Consider the following 26,367-nt stretch of genomic DNA (forward strand, 5'->3'; position numbering starts at 1 on the left):
CACTGTAACATATTGAAATCTTTAAAGTTCAACAAAGTTAGACGCACTCTCAGAGATCAAAGTTACTCCACCAAGAATTTATTTTCGCCAACCGTTATATGTTTCGACACAATGATGTGTCTTCATCACACCATATACAATCCTGGTGTATTAGTTCATCTATGGTATGCCCCAAGAATAAAATATACTGGTAAAAAATAGGTAGATACATAAAAAAATAGTGACTTCATCCACCTGTATTAATTCAGGTTGACCATATTTTGAATGCGAGCTTGGCTATTAATTTATTTATTAATGTATTTATTTATTCAATTTGTAAAGCGCACTGTCACCTTGCAGGCATCCTGGCGCTAGGCGGCTCAAAAAGGCAGGAGGAAGTATCAAAGACATGGTCAGGCATCTAGGTCTTGAAACAGCCAGGTTTTTACACTTTTTCTAAATGGAAGGAGCTCCCTAATTTGTCTGATCTCCCAAGGGAGTCTATTCCGCAGTTTGGCCGCTGCCACCCCAAAAGATCTACCCCCTGACCTAGCTTTCCTAAACCTTGGTACCTTCACCAGTCTCGCCGATGAGGACCAATCTCATTGGGTATACCAGTCAAATTTTTTCCACATCAGCACAGGCCCTATCCCATGAAGGGCTTTAAAAACAGGGCAAAGAGATTTAAATTGCACTCTCTGTCTCAAAGGGAGCCAGTGAAGTTCTGCCAGAGCCGCAGATGCGGAAGATATTCTAGGCAACCCTAATACCAACTTCGCTTCTGCTGACTAAATCCTTTGTAGTCTGTCCAGCAGGAAGTTAGGAGAGTCCAGCAGAAGGGCGTTACAGTAGTCAAGCCTACTGAGAATCGTACACCTTGCCACTTGTGCACGCGCCTGAGAGGGTAATAGCGGAAACATTTTCCGAAGGGACCTAATGATCGCAAAACAGCATACTGTCGTTTTAGTGACCTGAGCTTCCATAGTAAGCTTGTTATCAAGCATGATGCCCAGATTACAGACAGTTTTCGCCGGTCGAACTGCAGTCGAAGTTCCAGGGGGCCAGAAAATGCAGGGAAGCGGATGAGGAATCCTATTCACAGCACAGAAGAGCACCTCAGTCTTTCCTACATTAAATTGTAGGGAGTTGTTCTGCAACCATCGGGCCGTGTCCCGCAAGCAGTTATGAAACACCTCCACTGGTGTGGAATCCTCTCCCTCAAAGGAGAGGATCAGCTGTGTGTCATCCGCATAATTTATGATGCTGATATTATGTGTTTTGATGACCGCAATCATAGGTTTTAAGTAAATGTTGAATAAAATAGGGCTGATTGCTGAACGTAATCCTTATCATATATAATGCACTTTCATTATGATCACTTGTGAGGCAACGTTTTAAATTCGAGCACATGCTTTTACAGCAATAAAATCTGGACAACATTCTGTTTAAATAACTTTTGGTTTTTTACATATTCAGTTAAGGGTGCATTGCTAAACGGATTTGCTTAACTGAATTAAAAGTTTCATGTCGCAATTTGCAGTGGTAGCTTCAAAAAGTAAACCGTGTTCATCAGGGCCCTGTTTAACTTCTGTTCTTGGCATTGCCTTCTCTATCACTAGTGTCAGAGGTCACAAAGGCCGTGCCTGGGGTTGCAAGTGCATACTAGGAGTGGCAGATGCGGGACCCCTAAATAACGTCTATGCTCATATAACATAGGGCTATTGACATTGGACACAGCACTTTTATACTTGAATCTGACAGTAATTTGACCTTGATCACGAGACCATGGCTCTGAAGTATCCCGACTCCCTGCAACACAATGTTGCTCAATGTCTTTCTCTGGGGTATCAGTTTTTAGATTTTTGAGATTTCTTTACTCTTTCCAGGAAAAACTACTAATGGGGTCAAGCCACATGCCTTTAGTAGTGCTCCTTCACTTTATATCCACATAGGTTCATCACAGCAGAGCAAAGAAAACCTCTTTTATCATATTACAAAACATAGTTGTAAAACTTTTCTGTATAATTTGAAGATCATAAATACGTACTTTGTTTTACATAAATTGTTATATTTCCATATTCTAATTTTGAGTAGTATTTCAGCATTTCTAAAACTGAACTGTACATATAAATTGTTTTTTTTTCATTTATGTTAGATGTTCTAGACAAAAGAAATCTGAACTAAGATCTGCAGCTGAAGTCAAAGCATTTGCTGTTATACAAGAAGATTATCGAAAACTTGGACCAATCAAGTGAGTTGACTACAAATGTTCCTTAATAAAGAAACGGGGGTATGTGACAGCACATTTCAAGTTTTAAATTGATCCTAAAGTCCAGTTTGGTTTAATAGCAAGTCTTTGTATCAGTGAATAATGGTGATTTTATATTTTTCAATTCTTGTAGTACCACTTGATGAAGCATTAAATTATTGCTATCCAAAATTGACGATAATTTGCCAGTATTTGCGAATTGTTCCAGGCGAGGAACATTATAAGGCTTAAAGGTCTTATAAGGTAACCGCAACTCAAAAATGTAGGTGCACAAGAGTAGAGCAAATCATTGTGCAAAACTTCACCGGAAGTGAATCTCTAAGGCTTGACACTGTCGTTATTCAGAAATTATTTACTGTAAAACTACATAACTTATCCACTAGTGCCAAGTCCATGAGGTGCACTGTAGGTGCACTGTAGCCTCAGACCGGTTTCCAGGTCAGGTTTTCTTCCAAAGTAAGTCATAAAAACTTGAAACAACTTTTACTATAACTTATCCAGGACTTTTGGGCACTTTGGCTTGGAGACTCATTGTAACTACGGACAGAACTTTTCATTTCATGTTAATTCAGATAACAAAGTTACAAGAAGATAAGACACACACAGACCCTCACTTTTATGCTTCATGGTCATTTGAACTAACAAAGGATGTTTAAGGTAAAGGCAATGCCTTGATGCCTTTATGTTAAACTGTAATATTCAAATTCATGTTAATTTTTCATTGGCATGGGTTGTAGAGGGGAATGAGAGTACCAACCTAGGCAACGAGTATTCTGTGAAGTTACTAACGGTTGCATAGCTGAAGTGTTGAATTTGCAGAATGTGACTCTCTAAGGAGAGTAATGTTATTGAAAGGATGTAACAAACCATATGGGCCTCCCATCTATTTCTTACCTTAGGTTCTAAAATAAAAAGCTTACTCTTGGTGCAAAATGCATATTACATAAATATCTAAAGGCGCTAGCTAAACCATGTACCTGAAAATATTGTCCCATATGACTTGTATGTTATTGTGTGACCTACACTTATTAAAAAGCTAGATGGACCATAGTATTTCCACTTTAATAAAGAAGTCAGTCCATCTAGAATCTTTAATTGCATTGCAAAGTGTTTAGTTCTTGCAGTTAGTTACTTTCAGAACAGTTAGTAGATGGACGTAAGGGTTCATATCTGTTTGATTTTAATGATTTTACCATTTATTTTTGATAATATGTATTATTTAATTCAATTTTCACTTGCATATTGTGGCTGTATATACTATTTTCAGGACAATATGTTCTGATATTCATCAACTGGTCTATAAATTAAAAGGCTGATAAAGTCCAAATTACTCACCAGGTTTTTTTTTTGTTGCAAATCTCAATGTTCTGAGTTGAAAACAAGGAATACATTGATTTGTTGCCCTGCATTGACTTGTGTGTCAATACCAAGGTTTAGGTTTTTTTAAATAAGGCTCTACAGGGAGCCAATGCAGTTGTCAGAACACAGAGGAAGCTTCCAGGAAGGTTATACATTGCTGTGGCACCAGAGTTTCGGATGAAGTCAAATGATTTTAATATACTACCTTGATACTGTTTCTCAGTCCACTTCTGATTGGAGGAACTTTGTTTTCCTTAACAGTTTAAAGTGGAAGTTAAAAACTGCAATAACGCGGTTTAAATGCTTATCTACATTAAACCTAGAGTCAATTATACCCCCAACCCCCAGTTTGTCGCAACATACATGAATTTCTGTATTACTCAACTTGCGATTCTCATATTCATTTCTTGTAGTCAAATCTGTGCCAGCAATCAAATATTAGGTTTTGGCTATATTCAAACTGAGCCAGTTAGTGTTCATTCAGAACAGAATCTGTGAGGACACCTCTGCCACTTTTGCAAACCTTTGGCAGAATTCTAGGGAGATGAAGCACCACTTGGGTGCCATTAGTTATAATCTAATGTCTTAGTTCAAGCAAGGGATTATGCAGATGTTTGACACATGGGTGAATTCAAAAAGAGAACAACATGATGTCTGGAGAACTCGATGATCAAGAACCAAAGTCTAAGCTTCTTGTGGTCAAACTATCTTGCACTCCTTTTTATTAACGATACATTCCAACCAGCTGTAGGCTGTATGTGATTTTGTCAGTTCTGCAGGAAAAGCATTATCCTGCATATGCAATGCACACATCTGTGCTAAACACTGCTGCAAATTACTTGGTTTAATTCATGGTGATTCATCAAATCTTTTGATGCTGGAATTTATTCTAGAATAGGGCGACCCGATAATCTCCTTGGGACTGGGTATGTTCAATCACAAAATATCATTGTCCATAGGGGAATCATTCAACAACCTTTGTTATTCAAATATTGTCACAACAGTGATCATTAGTACATCTGTACAGGGAATTCCTTTATAAACACAAGATTATACAAATTATTATTTTATTCCAAAAGTTTTTCAATATAAATCACAACCTGGCAACGGACATACTACTGGTATTCTTCATTCATTTATCCAAAACACCTTTTGCTTACAAAACATATGGAAACCAAAACACCATATTGAGCGAGATCAAACAAAACTCTTCATCTGGTTTGCATTCTGTATTATCAATATATACATGTAAGCAAAAAGATGTTTTTTCATCGACGTTTCGTTCTCACGTTGGTCTACAAGATCCCCAAGTCCATTTTCAGGGCGGTATTTGTTGCACATCCAAATTTCTTAGAATACTTCCAATGAATGTCACAAAAGAGACTACCTCTCTAGTCTCTTTAATCCAATAAGTAGGTATTCAATATGATTTAGAGATACATTTACAATCCTTCTACTTTGATACAGCGTATACTCGCTTTTACCGCAGAACCAGCTTCGCTTGGTCCTCGTACACCCGACTCAAAAGAGTCTTCCTTCTTGATCTCAGTGTCGCACTCGACACACTGAACCATTCCACTCTGCTTCTCAGGCTAGAAGGTATGGGAATACAGGGCAAGTCTTTTCTTGGCTAAAATCCTTCCTGCACAATCGCACCTTTCAGGTGCATACATATCAATACAGGCCTAAACCATACCTTTTAGCCTCGGGGTTCCACATACTCCGACCCATAGCCCACTTCTGTTCAATTTATATATAAGGCCTCTTCCCACGATTGTGGGAATCCCATGGGCTTTAGCTATTCTCTTTTGCTGATGATACCCAAAATGTGGTATCCTTATCCATCAAGGATAACCACAATGCAGACGCCCTTAATATCTGTCTTGCACAAGGTTCAGTCCATATAAACACCAATTCACTGAAAGTTAATAAGGGCAAGACGGAGGCTCTGCTAGTGGGCAATCACCTCCACCTTTGGGGTCCGTGTCTCTGGGAATCTACTATGTGTATAACTTCTTCCCCAGTTCACGTGGTTAAATGTCTGGGAGTATGGCTAGATGACAAGCTGTCCATGAGTCACCAGATAAACAAAGAGGTTGCCACTTGCTTCAGCATCCTTAAATGGCTGAAGACTATTTTGCTGAGCAATGGTCCAGGCTCTGGTGATCTCCAGACTGGACTACAGCAATGTTTTGTATCTGGGTCCTGCAAAATCTTTGCTGAAATGGCTCCAAACTGTACAAAATGAAACAGCTCATTTACTTCTTCACCAATCAAGGTTTATCTCCTCAGCAGTTTGCTACATACTCTGCACTGGTTGTCCATTGAGCGGTGAGTCAAATTTAAGACCTTATGCCTGATGCCCAAGTGCCTTGCTGATGCAGAACCTATCTATCTGAGATCATAGGTGTCTGGATACATTACAAACTGCCCACTCCAATCCAGCCATCAGTATCTGGCAATGGTTCCTAGGATAAACAAGTCTCGCCAGGGTGGTCGGGCCTTTGCGAATTTGGCCCTAAGCTTTGGAACGACCTGCCACACTCGCTGAGAGCCTGTGCAAGGTTCAGAGCCTTTCGTAAGCAGCTTAGAACCTAGCTGTTTACACCTTTATAATTGCAATCGTGAATGTTTGATTAATCTTGGTTCAGTAAGGAGGCTAGCGCTGGGAAACCTTTTCTAGGTAGGCATGCGCTCTACAAATCCAAAATAATAATAAAGGGATCTCATTTCAGGCTTTTTTTGTGTACTTTCCATGATGCAATAGTAAAAGTACTCAAAAGTGCTTTCATTGTCTGTATTTATGGAAACTTGGAATTGATATTTTATTTGGATTGTTTTACATAAATTTAGATAGATTGCTGATTGGGGGTCCATTGAGAATGCAGCACTGTTAATAATGCTTTTCTACTTTTTTGTATGACTTTGGGGCTCATGTTGTTTCCTCTGTTTGTATTTTAATTTTTAATAAAGGTATATATTGACCAATTCACCATTACTAAACTATTACAAGAACTGCTCGGAGAGTCTGACAACTTGACAGTTAACTAAAAAACACACTGAGCAAGTACAGTTATTAGTTTGCACTACGAATAAAAAACTGTTTTCCTTATGTAATTATTTTTATTTGCTCTTTTTTTATATTTTAGATTTGCAGAACAAGCGGTATTGGTATTTTTCTGTCTCTTTGCTATTCTTCTCTTTACACGAGATCCAAAGTTCATTCCTGGATGGGCAATTTTATTTAAACCTGGGTAAGATTAAATATTTCAGCAAAATGTATTTGTTTCAGGAATGTTTTAGGCAACCTTAAGGCCTCTGACATTATATTTTTTGCTTTTAAAAAGACATTGTCAGATGTAATTTTAAATGTATAGTGTCTGGAGTTTTGGTGAGAGGACGGAAAGACCATACTTATATTTATACCTATTAATTGTCAATATAATGAATATAACTTATAATATTGTAAAGTAAAGAGGTGTGCAAGATTTTTGACACACCCTTTGGGCCCACCAGCGCAAATTGTTTGGGGACCAGCAGTTATATTTCCCTTAAGATTCTGGTCCAGAGCAAGAGAGAGAAAAACACAAACGGGGAAAAGAGGAAAACAGTGACAAAGAGAGAAATCTGTAAGAAAAAGTAGATTCAAGAGAGGGGATGAAGAGGAAGTGAGTGTCTGGTGGTAGATTCATGAGACATTGGTTGGGATCAATGCTATTTAGCCTTCTGACCAAAACCTTGGTTCCCAGCATTTATTCTCTTACAAATTAGGCACTGCATCTAGGTACCTGTATAATTTATTTTCAGTTTTGTCATGTGCTCCAGGCTTGCCTAATTTTCTTTTCCATTTACTCGCCCTTTCAAAGTTTTCTTTTCTCAGGTATACATTTCTTTTCTCTATGATTTATTTTCCGTGTTTTAAGTCTATTTCACATTCATGGTTCCTGCACTCTACTCATTGACACTACATAGGTCAGATTATGCCCTTTGCATGCCTACAAGATGATGCTGTAATACTGCACTACTCTGTGATTTTTATGTTCTAATTCTACAATTATGTTCTAATGGGATTCCTTGCAGCTTCCTGTTGTATTATAATTACTCTGTATTTCTCACCAATCCTGTGCCTGCCTTTGCTCGAGGATTGCACTGGGTTCTTGCCTCTTGTTGATTCCTTATGTCTCTGCTCAATGGCACTGTGTTCCTCAGCTAGACTAGTGGGTAACTAATGCAATCCACATTGTGTTGCATCCCACATCAGCTTGCAATATTGGAGTCACTAATCTGTTTGACAAGCTGATAAGAGCATCCATTTAAATAATCAGCAGTGCCAAAGTGACTATTCACACATGTTGGTAAGGGTGTCTGCTTGAAGATGAGAAGTTGAATTCCTGGTGTGCACTTGTTTTGAAGATCCTCCTCTAAATTAGTGTGTCCGGATTAATAGACTCAAGAGAAGCAGCACAAGGTCTCTGGAGTCCAGCCCTTTCAGCCCTTCCCTATTGACCGTCGGTAAATTCGCTAGCTGAAATACTTCTTTATACAGACTAGCAAAGCAATCTTTTGTACATTTGTTATGTTATTCTTCAAGAAGTGTACTTCTGCTCAGTACTAGGAACGAAATTTGAGGTAAAACCCCCCCCAGGTGATCAATGTCCAGTTCAGGTGCAGGCTGGGGATCCAAAATCAGCACTGTCAAAAATCCTCAAACCATCCTGCACCCTTTGTCTCGTCGCACAATCACTCTGTTTCCATCTATCCATTCTCTATTATTCCTCTCTTCTCCCTTCCTGATCACCCTCTCTCTACTTTCCCTACCCCTCCCTCTAAATCTCTCAATCTCAGAGTCTCCTGTACCTGCTGCAATTAACCTCTAGTAGCTGGGTAAAGTGAACCAGGCAACGGGAGGACCTAAGCTTTCAAAACCGGCCTGCAAGGGCTCCAGTCTACCGGGGGAATGCCTGGTGGAATAAATGGCCTGTGCGGCCCAGTGCAGCCCTGGTCCAATTTTGTCAAGTGTGTCTGCAGACTGCCCATTGAGTGGCGTGGGTGGGGAGGCTGACAAATGACGAGGTAGAATAACAACAAAAAAGAAAGACACCTTGCGCTCGCCACATCGCCGAGCGCAAGTTAAGTGTTTTTTTTATTTTACATTTTATTTTAACTTGCTGTCATCTGTCAACACCACCCTCCCCCTGCCCCACTAGTCTTACCTGCACGGGTCAGTCATGTTCTTGGATATATGTTGCATAAGAAGTTACTATGGCTTAAAAGCAATATTACTTTTCCAGTTAAAGTGCAGCCTGTCCTCATTTGAAACTAGACTTCTGACAGGGTAATTGGGTAAGTATCAACTGGTTTGGTTTGGTTTTAAGGCCTTATTATGAGGTTCCTCTTATTGCCCAACTTGACTTTGCCCCTGTGAATTAATGAAACTCTGGCTACCAATACGTTTAGGAGTGGAGATAATGGGGATTACAAGACAGACCCTAAGATTCTCCTGAGAATGCAGGAATTGCTAAGGAATTTGGTAATTCTAGGCCTCCTTTTACCTGGAATGTCAGCAGGTGGAGGATCTGATGAGACAATGGATCTGGGGAGTTATCACAGTACTTGTAATCCCAGTTCTTCTGGTAACGCCTGTACCATGTGAATCATTATTAGCGGTGTAGCTTAACTGATCCCCAATGATGGAAATAAAAATCATGACTTAAGAGCATGACATTCTTCCCACTAGAGAGCATGACACAATGGGGAAAATAAGATGCACCGATTTCGCAAACATCTTGTATTTATATTCAAAATATGGGATTTATGGAATGTCAGCTGGATGATCTAAATGCACCACGAAATGCAACAAGTTATTTATTGGAATTCCAAATTAATTGCAGTGAGTAGTTAGTGCTGCAGCGCATTGTCTTTATATCCATTGGGCTATTATAAAAGAGGACAAACTTTTCGCAATTCGGACTTCAATCAATCAATCATCGCATTTATATAGCGCGCTACTCACCCAGAGGGTCTCAAGGCGCTGGGGGAGGGGGGTTTGCTACTGCTCGAACAGCCAGGTCTTGAGTTGCTTCCTGAAGGCGAGGTGGTCCTGGGTCAGGCGGAGGTGGGTGGGGAGGGAGTTCCATGTCTTGGCGGCGAGGTAGGCAAAGGACCGTCCCCCTGTGGTGGCTCTTCGGATGCGGGGGATGGCGGCAAGGGCGTGGCTGGTCGATCGAAGCTGGTGTTTGGGAGCGTAGAAGTTGAGGCGGCTGTTGAGGTATCCTGGGCCTTGGTTGTGTAGGGCTTTGTGTGCGTGGGTGAGGAGACGGAAGGTGATTCTCTTGTTGACCGGGAGCCAGTGCAGGTCTCTCAGGTGTCCGGAGATGTGGCTGCGACGGGGGATGTCCTGGATGAGTCGTGCTGAGGCGTTCTGGATCCGCTGGAGTCTCTTCTGGAGTTTGGCGGTGGTTCCGGCGTAGAGGGAGTTGCCGTAGTCCAGACAGCTGGTGACGAGGGCCTGGGTGACCGTCTTCCTGGTCTCGTTGGGGATCCACCGGAAGATCTTTCGTAGCATGCGCAGGATGTTGAAGCACGACGAGGAGACGGCGTTGACTTGTCTGGTCATTGAGAGGGAGGAGTCCAGGATGAAGCCCAGGTTGCGTGCGTGGTCTGTCGGTTTGGGTGCGCTGCCTAGGGCGGGGGGCCACCAGGAGTCGTCCCAAGTGGCGGGTGAGGATCCCAGGATGAGGACTTCCGTCTTGTCTGAGTTCAGTTTCAGGCGGCTGTTCTTCATCCATTCGGCTACCTCTTTCATCCCTTCATGAAGGTTGGCTCTGGCGGTGGCGGGGTCGTTGGTAAGGGAGAGGATCAGCTTGGTGTCGTTGGCGTAGGAGATGATGTTGAGGTTGTGCTGGCATGCGATGTCTGCGAGGGGGCTCATGTAGACGTTGAAGAGGGTAGGGCTGAGCGAGGAGCCTTGAGGAACGCCGCAGATGACTTCGGTGGCTTCAGATCTGAATGGAGGGAGGCGGACTCTCTGTGTCCTTCCGGCGAGGAAGGAGATGATCCCCTTCAGTGCCTTCTCCTGGACTCCGACGTTGCTGAGGCGTTGTACTAGGGTACGGTGGCAGACAGTGTCGAAGGACGCGGAAAGGTCGAGGAGGATGAGGGCCGCTGTTTCTCCGTTGTCGAGCAGAGCTCGGATGTCATCGGTGGCTGCGATCAGGGCGGTCTCGGTGCTGTGGTTGGCCCGGAAGCCAGACTGCGAGGGGTCGAGGGATCCATTCGTCTCGAGGAAGGCTGCCAGCTGCTTGTTGACGGTCTTCTCGATTACTTTTGCAGGAAACGGGAGCAGAGAGATGGGGCGGTAGTTCTTGAGGTCGGTGGGGTCGGCCGATGGCTTCTTGAGTAGGGCGCTGAGTTCAGCGTGCTTCCAGCTCTCCGGGAAGGTAGCAGTGTCGAAGGAGGTGTTGATGATGTCCCGCAGGTGGGGTGCGATGACAGCGTCGGCCTTGTTGAAGACGTGGTGAGGGCAGGGGTCGGTCGGAGATCCGGAGTGGATGGAGTTCATCGTGCGGACGGTGTCTTCGGTGCTGATCGGAGTCCAGGCACGGAGGGTGGTGGTGGGGGGCGGTGGTTCGGTCGTGGCGTTCGTCGGTTGAGTGCTGAAGCTGTTGTGTATGTCCGCGATCTTGTTGTGGAAGTAGGAGGCGAGGGAGTTGCAGAGGTCTTGCGAAGGGGTGATGTCGTTGTTTCCGGCGTTGGGGTTGGAGAGCTCTTTCACGATGTTGAAGAGTTCCTTGCTGTTGTGTGCGTTGTTGTCCAGTCGTTCCTTGAATGCAGTTTTCTTGGTGGCGTGGATGAGTTGGTGGTGTTTTCGGGTGGCGAGCTTGAGGGCAGTCATGTTGTCCGGTGTTGGGTCTCTGCGCCAGGTTCTTTCGAGGGCTCGGCAGTTCTTCTTGGAGCTCTTGAGTACGTCGGTGAACCATGGGGCTTTCTTGCTACCGGGTCTGCTAGGCGGGGTCCTCAGGGGGGCGAGCTCGTCTGCGCAGTCGCTGATCCACTTCGTGAGGTTGGCGGCCGCTTGGCTGGGATTTGTTGCGCTGGTGGGTGGGTTCTTGCTCAGGGAAGTCGCGAGCTGGTCGGCTGTGATCTTGTTTCAGCTTCTGCGTGCAACCTGTTGCTGGTGGTGGTGGATCGTGGTCCTTCTGAAGCTGAAGTGGACGCAGCTGTGGTCCGTCCAATGGAGTCCGGTGGCATGGCTGAAGGTGATGTCCTTGCTGGATGAGAAGACGGGGTCGAGTGTGTGTCCGGCGTAGTGGGTAGGGGTGGTCACCAGCTGCTTGAGTCCCAGGTTGGCGAGGTTGTCCAGCAGGGTGGTGGTGTTGCGGTCGTTGTTGTTCTCCAGGTGGAAGTTGAGGTCCCCTAGGAGGATGTAGTCAGCGGAGCAGAGGGCGTGCGGGCTGATGAAGTCGGCGATGTCTTCGCTGAATTGTGTGCGTTGTCCCGGGGGTCTGTAGATGAGGGTGCCTCTGAGGGTGGTCTTGGGGTAGATGTGGACCTGAAAGTGCAGGTGCTCGGCGGTTGCGAGGGTGTCGTCGGTGTTGGTCGTGATGCGGATGGTGTTCCTGTGGACGATGGCGATGCCTCCTCCGGTGTGGTTGATGCGGTCCCTTCGGATGATCTTGTAACCGTCTGGGATGGCGATGGCGATGTCGGGCGCTGAAGAGGCGTTCATCCAGGTTTCCGTGAGGAAGGGGACGTCTGGTGAAATAGTGTCGAGCAGGTTCCAGAGCTCGACGGCGTGTCTGTGGATGGAGCGGGTGTTGAGCAGGATGCACTTTAGGTGGCTGCTGCTGTTGCTCGTTGAGGTCTTGAGCACTGCTGGAGTGGTGCAGGTCCGGATGCAGGTGAACTTGCAGGCGTTGCAGCAGAAGGGTCCGTGGGTGCGTCTCGGGGTGGCTCGGTAGCACCCCGGGATTCTTCCGGCGTTGAGTGCGTAGAGTTCGGTGGCGGCGTAGGTCCGGCGGGTGGGCTGGGGTCTGCGGGGACCAGTGGTCCTGGCACTGGGTGCGGTTCTGGCACGGACGGGCGCAGACGGGCTTACCTTTGGCGCACCTTCGGCGCACAATTGGCGCTCCCGCTGCGCGCGTCCGCTGCGCGGTCGCTCTGGGGGCGTCATAAGTAAGGAGCTGGGTGGGCGGGTCAGCTGGGTGGCGGGAGCGGGCGGCCAATGGGCTGGTGGTGGGCGGGGCCGCAGGGAGGCAGCGGCGGGACCTCTGGACAGCGGGCGGCGAGGAACCAGGGTCAAGCGAGGGAGGTGGGTGAAGATCCGGGCGGCCCAGCGGTGGCTGGGTCGCTCAGCAGCACGGAGGCAGGCAGCGGCAGGCGGGAGAACGAGGAGAGGTCTGGGCGGCCCAGTGGCGGCTGGGTCGCTCAATCACAGGAGGCAGGTAGCGGCAGGCAGGCGTGGGATGCAAGGGAGGTGACCCGGCCTTGTTAAAGGCGCAGCGGTCACTCCCTGGCTGAACTCCGCGGTCCCCTTAAGTAAGGAGCCGGGTGGGCGTGTCAGCTGGGTGGCGGGAGCGGGGCGGCCATTGGGCTGGTGGTGGGCGGGGCCGCAGGGAGGCAGCGGCGGGACCTCTGGACGGCGGGCGGCGAGGAACCAGGGTCAAGCGAGGGAGGAGGGTGAAGATCCGGGCGGCCCAGCGGTGGCTGGGTCGCTCAGCAGCACGGAGGCAGGCAGCGGCAGGCGGGAGAACGAGGAGAGGTCCGGGCGGCCCAGCGGCGGCTGGGTCGCTCAATCACAGGAGGCAGGTAGCGGCAGGCAGGCAGCGGCAGGCGTGGGAGGCAAGGGGTGACCCGGCCTTGTTAAAGGCGCAGCGGTCACTCCTGATCCTGCTCCAGAAGGAACAGACCAGTTGAAAATACCAGACCATCTCCCAGATGCATCAACGTTATGTTTTGCGAGTCCTTAATAGCGACTTTTAAGGAATCGCTATTAAAGACTCGCAAAAGGGGATGCATGTAGGAATCGCAATGTTATTTGCGATTCCTACTGATTCATTATTTGCGATTTGCTAATTGCTAATCGCAAATAAGGAATGGCTTTCCCATTCATTCCTATGGGCCCATAGGAATGAATGGGAAAGCCATTCCTTATTTGCGATTAGCAATTAGCGAATCGCAAATGTGCCGCAATTTCAAGGGGGCCAGGGTGTCCAAAGGACACCCAGTTGCACCCCTGAAATGGTAATGTTCACTGGTGTTGCGCACACACATGTCCCAAGGACAAGTGTGTGTGTAATGTACAACTTAGAAAAATGCACTAAAGTGCATATTTCTAAGTTTTTGCTTTTTACCAGGTAGTTTGGATTCGCGGTAAATAGCGACCCCAGATTGCGATTTCGCAATCTTGGAATGGTTCATGCATTGCATTTAAGGATTCCTTAAATGCAATTGTAATTTGAGAACTCGGAATTATTTGCGAATTCTTGAATTGCGAGTGCATGAACCCTTGATGTATCTCAAATGCCATTTTTGCGGGTGCAAACTGCCGAATTTTGCGATTCGCACCGTTTGCGCTCGCAAAAATGCTTGATGCATCTACCTGCATGTTCCTTATGTCCCTCGATATTCTGTCCTCAATTAGTGTGCCACGATATTGTTGGTGACGATATTCAGTAGTGCAATCTAACTAATCCGTATGTATATTATAAATGTATATTATAAATGCACAATGAGACCCTTTTCTTTAAGTTTTTTTTTCAACGTAACACTGACATTTTTCGAAGCGCTAACTCTGCAATAGCTCGTCAATTGTTGCAAAACATGAAAATATGTAAGCGCATAGTTATGTGAAATTAATGAACTATAATCCAAGCACCCTCAATTCAAGGGATCTTTGTAAAATTGTGAATTGGAACTGCATTTATTTTTAATACTGTTAAACAACACTGATTAAGAAGAGATTAACATAATGAAATGTAAAGAAGTCTTTATTAAAATGTTTCCCATTGCTACGCTTCTGAAACTACTTCATTTTCTGTACCCAACTCACACATAGTATGTAACCCGGTCTTTTAATTTTTAGTCCATCAATCGTTTAAGCCAAATCACTAGCTATAAATATAGATTAAAGTGGAACACTAAAGAGGCTTTTAACAAAGAATGCTATTCAGATTTCTTAATCATCTTTAACAAAAATTCCGGTCAGCATTTTGAAAAGTACTTCCAGTAATGCGTGTTTGCTTCTGGCAGGTTCACCTCAGATGCTGTAACTGGAATCTCAATCGTCATCATTTTGTTCTTCTTTCCATCGAAAAAGCCTTCGCTCAAGTGGTGGTTTGATTTGAAAGGTATGTTTCCTTAAGTGGAGTTGGTACCAGTGTCTGTACTAGTGTGTGTCACGCCAGATGCGTACACGATGCATCATTCATTTGCTGCTATTTGTTGACGTCATATTGTTTATTTTCTGCCTGTTGGTGTCCGTGAGCACTCTGTGTGTTTCTTCCCCTTACTACGTCACAATTCACCTTGATTATAAATTATTATATGAAAGACGTTCTTGCATGCGAATATAATTCAACTTCTTATGTAACTTCCCAATGGATATTGGCTTGTTGGAAATGTGCTACAGGATTACTTTTTTGCCATTTGTGTCTCTGAGGATTGTGTTCACAATTGTGCACTTTATTTTTGTAACTATTCGTGTAATGTAGAAGGGGTAGGAGCGCACTGTCTTCACGGCTCAGCGGCATTACCTCTGGGTGTCTTGGTCGATGTAGTGCATCGTTTTCAGTTCAGTCTAAAGTTCTTGTAATATGCTAATGCCTTAATTTGTTATCGCGTATCCCTAGACACGTGTTTTTTGACTCCTCCGTTATCAGTAGGTAAAAGGTCGTAGGTTGCTGGACATGCTGCTGCTTAATTTTCACAGGCATACTTCCACTCAGGGCATGCAGGCACTCCCAAGCTCGCCGGCTCAGGCGGCTCGAGGGAGCCATTTAAACTGTAAAAGGGGGTAGGAGCACACTGAAATCATGTCTCAGCGTCATTACATCTGGGCATCTTGGTCGCTGTAGTGCATCATTTTTAGTTCAGTAATAATAGGCTAAGGCCTTAATTTGTTATCGCGTATTCCTAGACATGTGTTTCTGGATTCCTCCGTCATCAGTAGGGAAAAGGTCGTAGGTTGCTGGACATGCTGCGGCTTAATTTTCACAGGCACAATTCCACTCAGGGCATGCAGGCGTTCCCAAGCTAGTCAGCTCAGGCGGCTCGAGGGAGACATTTACACGCTAAAAAGGGGTAGGAGCACACTGTCATCACGTCTCAGCATCATTACCTCTGGGCATCTAGTTCGATGTAGTGCATAATTTTCAGTTCAGTACAAAGTTCGTAGTAATAATAGGCGAATACCTTAATTTGTTATTGCGTATCACTAGACACATGTTTCTGGATTACTCCGTCATCAGTAGGGAAAAGGTCGTAGGTTGCTGGACATGCTGCCACTTAATTTTCACAGGCATAGTTCCACTTGGGGCATGCAGGCACTCCCAAACTCGTCCACTCAGGTGGCTCGAGGGAGCCATTTAAACAGTAAAAGGGGGTAGAAGCGCACTGTCATCACGTCTCAGCATCATTACCTATGGGCATCTAGTTCGATGTAGTGCATCATTTTCAGTTCAATACAAAGTTCGTAGTAATAATAGGCTAATACCTTAATTTGTTATCGCGTATCCTAGACACATGTTTCTGTATTCCTCCGTCATCAGTAGGGAAAAGGTAGTAGGTTGCTGGACATGCTGCCGCTTAATTTTCACAGGCATAGTTCCACTTGGGGCATGCAGGCACTCCCAAACTCGTCCACTCAGGTGGCTCGAGGGAGCCATTTAAACAGTAAAAGGGGGTAGAAGCGCACTGTCATCACGTCTCAGCATCATTACCTATGGGCATCTAGTTCGATGTAGTGCATCATTTTCAGTTCAATACAAAGTTCGTAGTAATAATAGGCTTATACCTTAATTTGTTATCGCGTATCCTAGACACATGTTTCTGGATTCCTCCGTCATCAGTAGGGAAAAGGTAGTAGGTTGCTGGACATGCTGCCGCTTAATTTTCACAGGCATAGTTCCACTCAGGGCATGCAGGCGCTCCCAAGCTCGTCAGCTCAGGCAGCTCAAGGGAGCCGTTTAAACGGTAAAAGGGGGTAGGAGCGCACTGTCATCACGTCTCAGCATCATTATCTCTGGCACTGCAGATGTTCAAACATATTTTAGCGATCCTGGATCTCGTAGTAACGAAAACCTTAACCAGCTCATGCCATTTAATCACATGCAAGCACCTTTATTTTGTAGCGGGGCCTGTATAAACATAACCAGTCTTCATTAGGGGGACCAGGGTCAGGCTTCTAACAGGCAGGTAAAGCTGATAATGGCGCTTTTCTTCAGTAGTAGAGCTTACTTTGTAAAAGAATAAATGTCGATGCCCAACCAAAGGTCTGCTCAGGAGGCCGCTGCCCATGGTATTATATATTTGCCTAGTCTGCCTAGTCTCGTCTCTTTAATCCAGTACCAGACGCTCCCTCCTGCTCTTTCTCACTCTTGCTGGGTACTGCTTTCTCCATTTAGGAAGGTTTTTCCTTCTTTCTCTTCCTCCCCTTTCCACTTTTTGTGTTTTTTCCTCTCTTGCTCTCAGGAAACTTCTGATTAGGAAAAAAGGTGCTGGTCCCCCAAAATGAATGCCAGTAGCCCCCACCTGCAAACACTGGCTCAAATTTGTGGGTTAATGTGCCTGCTGGACAGGTGCGGCAATTCCTCAAACAAATGTTTGGCAAATTGTGCTACGGGGGAGAACAGGACAATGCCATGTCTATTTAGAAAGGTGGCTTCTACTCACCTTGTAAGTGTTGGCGCTCTTTATGGGTGCCTAGCACCAAGTACACACACTTAGAATATAGTGTCCAGGTGTGTATTTTGGCTCTAGCATTTTGTTTTCAGCACTGTGCTCAGGATTATCTCGGGGTGCAGCAGCATCTGTCACAACGCTTGTTCTAGCACCATTACACCTTCTGGAATTTTGCAATGGTGCCATCTACGACTAAGAGTTAAGACAAGCACAAGTATATTACTGCTGAGAATGCCTCGGCCCATCCTGTATGGACCAACCTTAACTTATTGATGGCACTGTAGTGTTGTCTGCAGATGCAGCTCCTCCAGTATTGCGGAGGATCTTTGCCTCCCTGCCAGCAACTGCAAAACTTGAAAAATGCAACGATAATAAAGCATGTTTATAATATTTTTTTTCTCCATACCGTGGAGTCTATGGAGTGGGGCCATGGGAATGACAGGGACAAGGGGGAGTTGTAGGTGCCCTGCTGTCGGTTTGGCCAAACTGACATACCCATTGAAGCTGTCTCCAACCTGAGCTGCTTTACTCGTTGGAGACAGCAGGCGTAGGCTCCAAGTCTCTCTGGGAGTGCAAATCAAGGGTGCTCAAGCCAATCCAGACGCTGCTCTCATGCTATGAGAGCAGCAACCGGCCATTGCCGCAGGACAGTCTGAGAGTATGTGCCTGCAGTGTAGCTGGAAGATCTGCGATGCGTCAGGATTCAGGTACGTTTAAAAGAAATGTGTATTGCCCCCGCCACTTTGCCCCGACATCCACTGAGGATGACAAGAAAGATCTAAGATGGATATAATTGCAATATAAAGAGGAAATCCTCAGGGCCAAGGCAGATTTCTATGCCAGCTCAATTATACATGCGTCTAATGGAACTAAAGCTCTTTTTAAAATCATCAAGGTCCTTACTTCCCTTATATGTATAGAAAATAAAGTGGTAGCTTCCCAAAAACTTTGTGACGAAATAGATACACATTTTCAGGATAAGATTGCAAAAATCGTGAATACCCTGCACATCAATGACCAGGGTGAACAACTTAATCCTGAATTTTGGACTGAGGCAGATCTACAACAATTTGTATTTCTGGACAATTTTCAGGCTCTAACAGAAGCGGCTTTTGACAGCTTGGGAGATAATGTATCCTCAGGCTCTCCCCTTGATCCTCTCCCTCATAAAATGTGGAAAACTCTTGGGCGCAATACCTTTCCATGGCTAAGGCAGATATGCAATCAGTCTCTGGAAGAAGGAATGGCCCCGGAGTGCTGAAAATTGGCGGTGGTGTCCCCATTGATTAAAAAGCCTTCTCTGGACCTGTCAATACCGGCACATTTTAGACCCATCTCTCTTCTCCCTTATCCGTTGAAGCTACTGGAAAAATCAGTTGGTAGGTCCCTGTCGTGCTGTCTGGAGGAGAATAGTTTACTAGATAAAGACCAATTTGGCTTCCGTCCTGGGCAAGGGACCAAGACTGCTCTGACCACTATGTTGGACAACCTGCGTATGCGAGCCGACAACGGGAATGTCACTGTTCTAGTGGAAAGATTGAAGAGGATTGGAGTGAAAGGCCGGGCACTGAAATGGCTTCACTCCTATCTAGAAGGACGTCAGCAGGTAGTAATCTTAGCACCATTCTCCTCTGGTAAATCTTCAGTCACCCACGGGGTGCCGCAGGGCTCTGCGATCAGCCCTATCCTATTTAATGTCTATCTACAACCCCTGCTTTCCATTATAAAGTCATCTAGGGTCTGTTTAGCCAACTATGCATATGACACGCAACTGGCTTTCTCCTTGGAAGGGGTCCATGCACTATCTCTGGACTTGTTCCAGCAACGCATGCGGCAGACGTCTGACTGGCTCAGAAGGAACTCGCTGCAATTTAACTGCAGAAAGACTGAGGTAGTGTACTGCACTACAGTCAGGATGTCTAGACAAATTCCATCTGACTTCGGACTTACACCAGAGGGGTCACCTTCAACCCAGGTTAGGAAGGTTCGCAATCTAGGGTTGATGTTTGATAACGACCTCCAGATGGAATCACAGGCAAGTAAGACTGCCAGCGTCTGCTTTGTCCTAATCCGCATCCTACGGAAAATTCTTCCCCTACTACCTAAAGAGGCTCGCTCTCTGGTGGTAAGTAGTATCATGGGAAGCAGGCTGGATTATTGCAATTCCCTATATCTGGGGGCCCCTGCATACATCTTCCAGGGACTGCAAAGAATCCAGTCAGCAGCAGCCAAATTGGCCCTTAGGAGGCCCCGGAGTTCCTCTACCACCTTCGCTTTGAGAGAGCTGCACTGGCTGCCCATTAGGGAGAGGGTCCATTTTAACACTCTGTGTATGGTTTTCAGAGCAGTGCATGAGCTAGGTCCCATTCCCCTTCAGGAAAGGTTTACATGGTATCGCCCCACAAGGCAGCTTCGATCCTCCAGTGCTTGCCTGCTGACGATCCCTCGGTTTAACCGGTCGAGGTTAGGAGGAAGGGCCTTTAGCATGGCTGGCGCACGCTTATGGAATGAACTTCCTCAGAACCTTAGACAAATCAACTCTGTCAGAGTTTCACAGGAACCTGAAAACCTGCCTCTTTCCCACGGCCTAAGCTTCTCCCCCTTTATCTCTCTCTGTCGCGATCTGTTCCATTCTGGTCATAGGTTATCAGTCAGAAGCGCCAGGATACCCGTAGGGTGACAGTATGCGCTATATAAGCTCTAAATCAATCAATCAATCAACCAGCCACAACTGGTTGTCTGTACTATGTTACACAGGTATCTCTTTAAATCTGTGTACATTCCATTAACCTATCTAAACAGATGCCTCTAAAACTAATGTAAACAATCTAAGGGTGCTACGTAATCTGGAGCTTTGCCTTTCTTGAGCTTAAATAAGGCACCAAAATCACAAATATGTGGGGATTGAAACAAGGCGTTCTTTTTCTCAACTCTTGTTGCTATTATCACCATTATCATCCATATTATTAAAATTTCTTTGACTTATTAGAGAGCTGTAACAAGGGGGGAAACGTAAATATTAGACTGAATGACAAAACTGATGAATTCTGGATTACATTTAAATTTCTTGCATTGTGTTCTGAATAGATATATGTTTGTAAATCAAGAATGTTCATTGGCAAATCTAATAAGGTTGGCATTTTCTGCCAGCCTTTTAGCTTTGGTAATGCTTATTTTGTTTGTCATGGGTTTTGTAAAATGTTATTGTTGGATGAGCTGCTGGACCCTCACTAATATTTAGACAAGCACTGACATAGCCATTGGTTCTGGAGTTGGTCATCAATATTTTAGCTTTTGCAATGCCTGTTTTGTTTTGTCATGGTTTTTGCAAACTTTTACTTTTGGATAAGCTGCCTGGCCCTCTACATGGAAAAGTATTTTTTTTGTTTCAAAAAGCACACATGGGCATTGAGGTCCCCAGCAGTTAAGGAAATGACTTTGTGTGTGGAGGGGCTCCTTGTGCTAATGCAAGACCTCAAAAAATGGCTAAAAGCACATACTGCCAAAGTAGTCCCTGACATTCAAGGAAACTACTTTGTGCGTAGGTGTGCCCCTTATGAAAGAGAATGCCGTCACTCCCAGGGCAGTTAGCCAATGGAAGAGTTGGGCTGACCCAATTGCCCATGCTGTATGGTGTTGCGGGTGGAAGAAAGATGTAAATGATAGCTACAGTCCAACAAAATAGGAAGGCTGGGGGAAAGCCACCACAAGTAAGACTATTACATGCATAGTAATGGTAAAATCGAACGGTCTTGGCGAAAGGCTGAATTTGAGGTGTTGCTTGATAGTACAGCTGTCTGCAAAAGCATTGTTAACAATTCTTCAAAATATAGACATAACCTTGACACCACTGAGAAAGTTCTTGACATGTAACCTTATGCTATTGTTTATTTGGTGTATCATTCCATCTTCCAGGAAGTGATTCCATTGACATGCATTGGAGACCATTTAAAAAGTACACTCCATTGGGGGTGTGGTCTGCCGGCTGCAAGATGGCCGCACCTTGAGTGGACCCTGCTGGCTGAGTGCAATATCCATCGGAATCCTGGTGAAATAAATCAAATTCTTGTCAAGAGGGTGCAGGCTTGGCATAGCTGGTCGAGCCAGACATCAGCCGGAGCCGTCTCACCCATCTGACTTGCTGCTGTGTCGATAGGCCTGGCTGGGGCCTGTCCAGGCCGCGGGCTGCGGGAGCTCGCTGGGCCACTACTGGAGCTGTGGGTGGTGAGAACATAGCTGCGGTGTACCAGAAAGGGACGGTACCCCTCCGAAACTTCACGACTTGGGCCATGCCGTGCCCCCTCCCCCAGGCTGCGTTTTACTCTGTATGGTCCCAGGTGGGAGCGTGAACATGCGCGAGGCCGCCCAACTACTGTGGGACCGGCTGGGCCAGTCCAAGGCCGTGGGTCCCCTGTTCTGGGCCGTGCTAGGGGCGAATCGGGAGAGCTGCCTGGGACCAGATTGTGGCTGTAAGAGCAGTATGATGAGCACCGGAGACCTGCCAACAGCCATGCTTAAGATGATGTTCACCCTGCTGGGCTGGTGGGAGAAAGCACCCCTGCGACAAATTAGGCCTGACACGACTGCATGATCGGCCCCCTCACCCGTGGGCCAACGCTGCTGGAAGCGCATACATTTAATGAGGGGTTGGCTGATATACCCCGCGATGCCAGGACGGGGGACTGCTGCCTCCCAGGCCCCTCCATACCCCTCTGACCCTCAGTGGCAGTGTTTTTCCCCCTACTTCCACTTACCTTGTCTTCTCTGGTGGCCCAACTTTGCTAGAGGCATGCACGAACCATGAGGAACTGCCTGCCATACGCCCGCAAGACCAGGACGGGTTACCACTGCCTCTCAAGCCCCTACAGACCCCTCTGACATGCATCAGCAGCAATAGTTCACCCTATTACAACTCCGGAGGGCGGCTGGTGGTGGCAGGGTCAGATGGACGTGGCCCATTGGACTCTCATAGCTGCTTCAGTGGGGCCAAGTGAGGAGGGCCTGGGGTGAAGAAGGGCCGTGCTGCCAGACGACTGTGCTGAGCCGTGGGCGGCTGGCTCAGGACACCGCTGCTGCCGTCTCTGTTGAGAAACTGCTGTGCCTTTCCCTGCGCTTCGGAGAGCAGCTAATTACAGACATGGGGAAGACTGATAGTAAGCAACCAAAAATATCTTATGAGAGCAGGCTCATGGCCGGGCTGGCGAGCTGTGCAGATGGCTGAGGAACAAACCACTCAAGCATCAGAAATTAATATAAGATATGAGGACATTTGATCCATCTTAATGGAGGTCAAGTCAAGCTTACTGTCAATTGATTCACCTGGTCCAAGCGGGCCGTGAGGTTGTCAATTTTGGTATTGACTTGCACGATAGCCGAATAACACCGCTGAAATCCAGAGTGTCAGACTCGGAAGACACACTTGCAGGTGATTGCAAAAAGTTGCTTAAAATGGATAAAGTGCTGGAACTAATCTGCGCCAAAAATGAAGACTTAGAATCTCATTCCAGACGGAACAACCTCCGAATTACCGGTGATTCAGTGTTAGGGGAAAGACACATCTTTAGGTCTCGCTGGCGTTGCAGCGCGAAGCGCTGCCGCCAACGAGACTTATAGTCGCCGTGTTTGCCTCCAAGGGAGACAGACCTGGAGACAGACCTGTGCACGAGCTGATTGTAGTATGGGCACGAGCCGATTCAGGTCTGTGAATGCGCTTCACGGAACAGCTTGTGCGCGTTAATTAATGCGCAGCACGTCAGGCAGCCCAAATAATAATTATCACAGCATGAGACCCCACTTATCACAGCATGTCAACAGGCGCCCCAGGCTGCTGGAGCACTCAACTATAATTAATGCGCAGTTGAGTGCTCCAGCAGCGTGGGGCGCCTCTCGGTATGCTGTGATAATTATTACTTTGGGGCCTCATGCTGTGATAATTCTCACTTTCTGAGCGCAATACAGCGAGCTCGCTACACTCACTCTGCTCAGTTCTTCTCTCGCCTGCACTATTTACACGTTAATGAGGACTCCTCTTGATGCACTATATTCGATGGCAGTCCCTATCCTGCGCCCTCCCTCATTTTGCTCTCTTTATCATACCGTCTCTCCAGTCCCTAGCAAGCACTAGTTGAATTTACTGTGAGGCAGACTGGCCCGGCATGAAAAGTACAGGTAGCAGATGCAGAGGAAATAGGAACAAGGAAGCAGAATCTACACCACTAGGAAATGTAGGCAGGCCTCGCAGTACAGTAGCAAAGCTTCCAGGCAACATAGAGTTGGTAAATACGGATTACGTTGCTGAAACAGCATCGAAGCGCAAGTCTACATTTTTCATACAGCTTTCTTTCTTTAATTTCCAAAATACAGCTACAAAATAAACGTTAGACCCCTTTAGGATCCCTACATTCCGCCAACGGAAATGTAGGGCATGCGACCGGAACATGGTGCAAATGATTAGCACTGACACCCCCCTGCAGTGCTTCTCCATCTGTACGTCACTGCACCATAGTGCGCTGTCAAAACTAGTTTTTTGTTTGCCATTGGTGATGATGCTTCCAGTATTAGCGTCGTAAGTGAGCTGGTTTCACCCATTTGCACTGGAGAGCCCAATCTTATTTTACTACAACCTACTTTAAGCTCTATGGCACAAGTATTTTTATTTTCTCCAGGACAACATGATACAAACATTAGATGACCAAAAATACTGTCAGATGTGCAGCAGTGAATTCTTAATAAGTAAGGAAAGAAACAATTCTGACATGAATTGCGTCAATACCTGTTAAGGAATTAACACATTTCCTATTCCTATAAGTACACACAACACCCCAGCTGCTTTTGATCCGGAATAAACTTAAAATCTGTAGTGTGAGCAAACAGGCCACTGATCTGTTTACACTTTGTTGCAAGCACATACTTTAAGACGTTTTCAATGTATGGTAATGTGAAGATATATTCTCGCGTTTTCTTGGTAAATTAAGGACGTGTAATGAATAAGTCATCTTAGATAAAGGACCTCCTTAACTCTCTCTACTCCCCTCTCTCTACACCCACTCTCTCTCTACACCCCCTCTCTCTCTCTACACCCCATCTCTCTACTCCCCCTCTCTCTCTACACCCCCTCTCTCTCTACGCCCCCTCTCCCTCTACACCCCCTCTCTCTCTACACCCCCCTCTCTCTCTACACCCCCTCTCTCTACACCTCCTCTCTCTCTACACCCCCCTCTCTACACCCCCCTCTCTACACCCCCCTCTCTACACCCCCCCTCTCTACACCCCCCTCTCTACACCCCCCTTCTCTACACCCCCCTCTCTATACCCCCCTCTCTCTACAACCCCCTCTCTCTACACCCCCTCTCTCTCTACACCCCTCTCTCTCTCTACACCCCTCTCTCTCTACACCCCTCTCTCTCTACACCCCTCTCTCTCTACACCCCTCTCTCTCTACACCCCTCTCTCTCTACACCTCTCTCTCTACACACCTCTCTCTCTACACACCTCTCTCTCTACACACACCTCTCTCTACACACCTCTCTCTCTACACCCCCCTCGCTCTCTACACCCCCCTCGCTCTCTACACCCCCCTCGCTCTCTACACCCCCCTCGCTCTCTACACCCCCCCTCTCTCCACACCCCCTCTCTCTCTACACCCTCCTCTCTCTACACCCTCCTCTCTACAACCCCCTCTCTCTACACCCCTCCTCTCTCTACACCCCCTCTCTCTCTATACCCCCTCTAACTCCACACCCCTCCCTCTCCACACCCCTCCCTCTCCACACCCCTCCCTCTCTACACTCCCCTCCCTCTCTACACTCCCCTCCCTCTCTACACTCCCCTCCCTCTCTACACTCCCCTCCCTCTCTACACTCCCCTCCCTCTACACTCCCCTATCTCTACACTCCCCTCTCTCTCTGCACTCCCCTCTCTGTCTACACTCCCCTCTCTCTCTACACTCCCCTCTCTCTACACTCCCCTCTCTCTCTACACTCCCCTCTCTCTCTACACTCCCCTCTCTCTCTACACTCCCCTCTCTCTCTACACTCCCCTCTCTCTCTCTACACTCCCCTCTCTCTCTCTACACTCCCCTCTCTCTCTCTACACTCCCCTCTCTCTCTCTACACTCCCCTCTCTCTCTACATACACTCCCCTCTCTCTCTCTACATACACTCCCCTCGCTCTCTCTACATACACTTCCCTCGCTCTCTCTACATACACTTCCCTCGCTCTCTACATACACTTCCCTCGCTCTCTACATACACTCCCCTCGCTCTCTGTACATACACTCCCCTCGCTCTCTGTACATACACTCCCCTCGCTCTCTGTACATACACTCCCCTCGCTCTCTCTACATACACTCCCATCGCTCGCACTCCATCGCTCTCACTCCATCGCTCTCACTCCATCGCCCTCACTCCATCGCCCTCACTCCGCGGCCCCACAACATCACTCGGGGGCACCACAACATCACTGAACGCCACAGCATCACTGGTCGCCACCACAACATCAATCTGTGCAACCATTCAACAACAACTGGTTCAAATATGTTCTCTCAATGTTTCAAGCTTTATTGCAAATGTCACAAAAAGATGTTAATATTTCACTTCTGTTCTTGGATTTTCGTCACAATAAAATACACTGAACATAATCTTCACAAAAGTTATTTACAAAAGTTTAAGCTATTGCCATTATAAATTACAATAACTGTTATTTAAGTATTCAGTATTTAAAAAAAAAAAGCCATTGCTATTTGTAATATCAATCATCTAAGTCACGTAAACACAACACATATTGCATTACAAATGCTAAAGGTGTCACATTTGCATAAGTTAAAACTATTGGAATTGTAAAAGACAAAGCTATTAATTTTG

At 46.3% G+C, this 26,367-nt stretch overlaps 1 protein-coding gene across 1 annotated transcript in view; it reads left to right on the top strand.

Moving 5' to 3' along the window:
• The window catches only part of SLC13A3 (solute carrier family 13 member 3), a 348,426-nt gene that overhangs the window by 208,019 nt on the left and 114,040 nt on the right, over positions 1-26,367 (top strand). The window contains exons 7-9 of the mRNA XM_086932535.1: positions 2,135-2,230; positions 6,757-6,861; positions 14,858-14,955. Coding sequence (XP_086788661.1) covers positions 2,135-2,230; positions 6,757-6,861; positions 14,858-14,955 — 299 coding nt within the window. The remainder of the gene's footprint in view (positions 1-2,134; positions 2,231-6,756; positions 6,862-14,857; positions 14,956-26,367) is intronic.

Source organism: Lissotriton vulgaris, chromosome 7 (genome assembly GCF_964263255.1).
Source record: "Lissotriton vulgaris chromosome 7, aLisVul1.2, whole genome shotgun sequence".
Taxonomy (NCBI): domain Eukaryota; kingdom Metazoa; phylum Chordata; class Amphibia; order Caudata; family Salamandridae; genus Lissotriton; species Lissotriton vulgaris.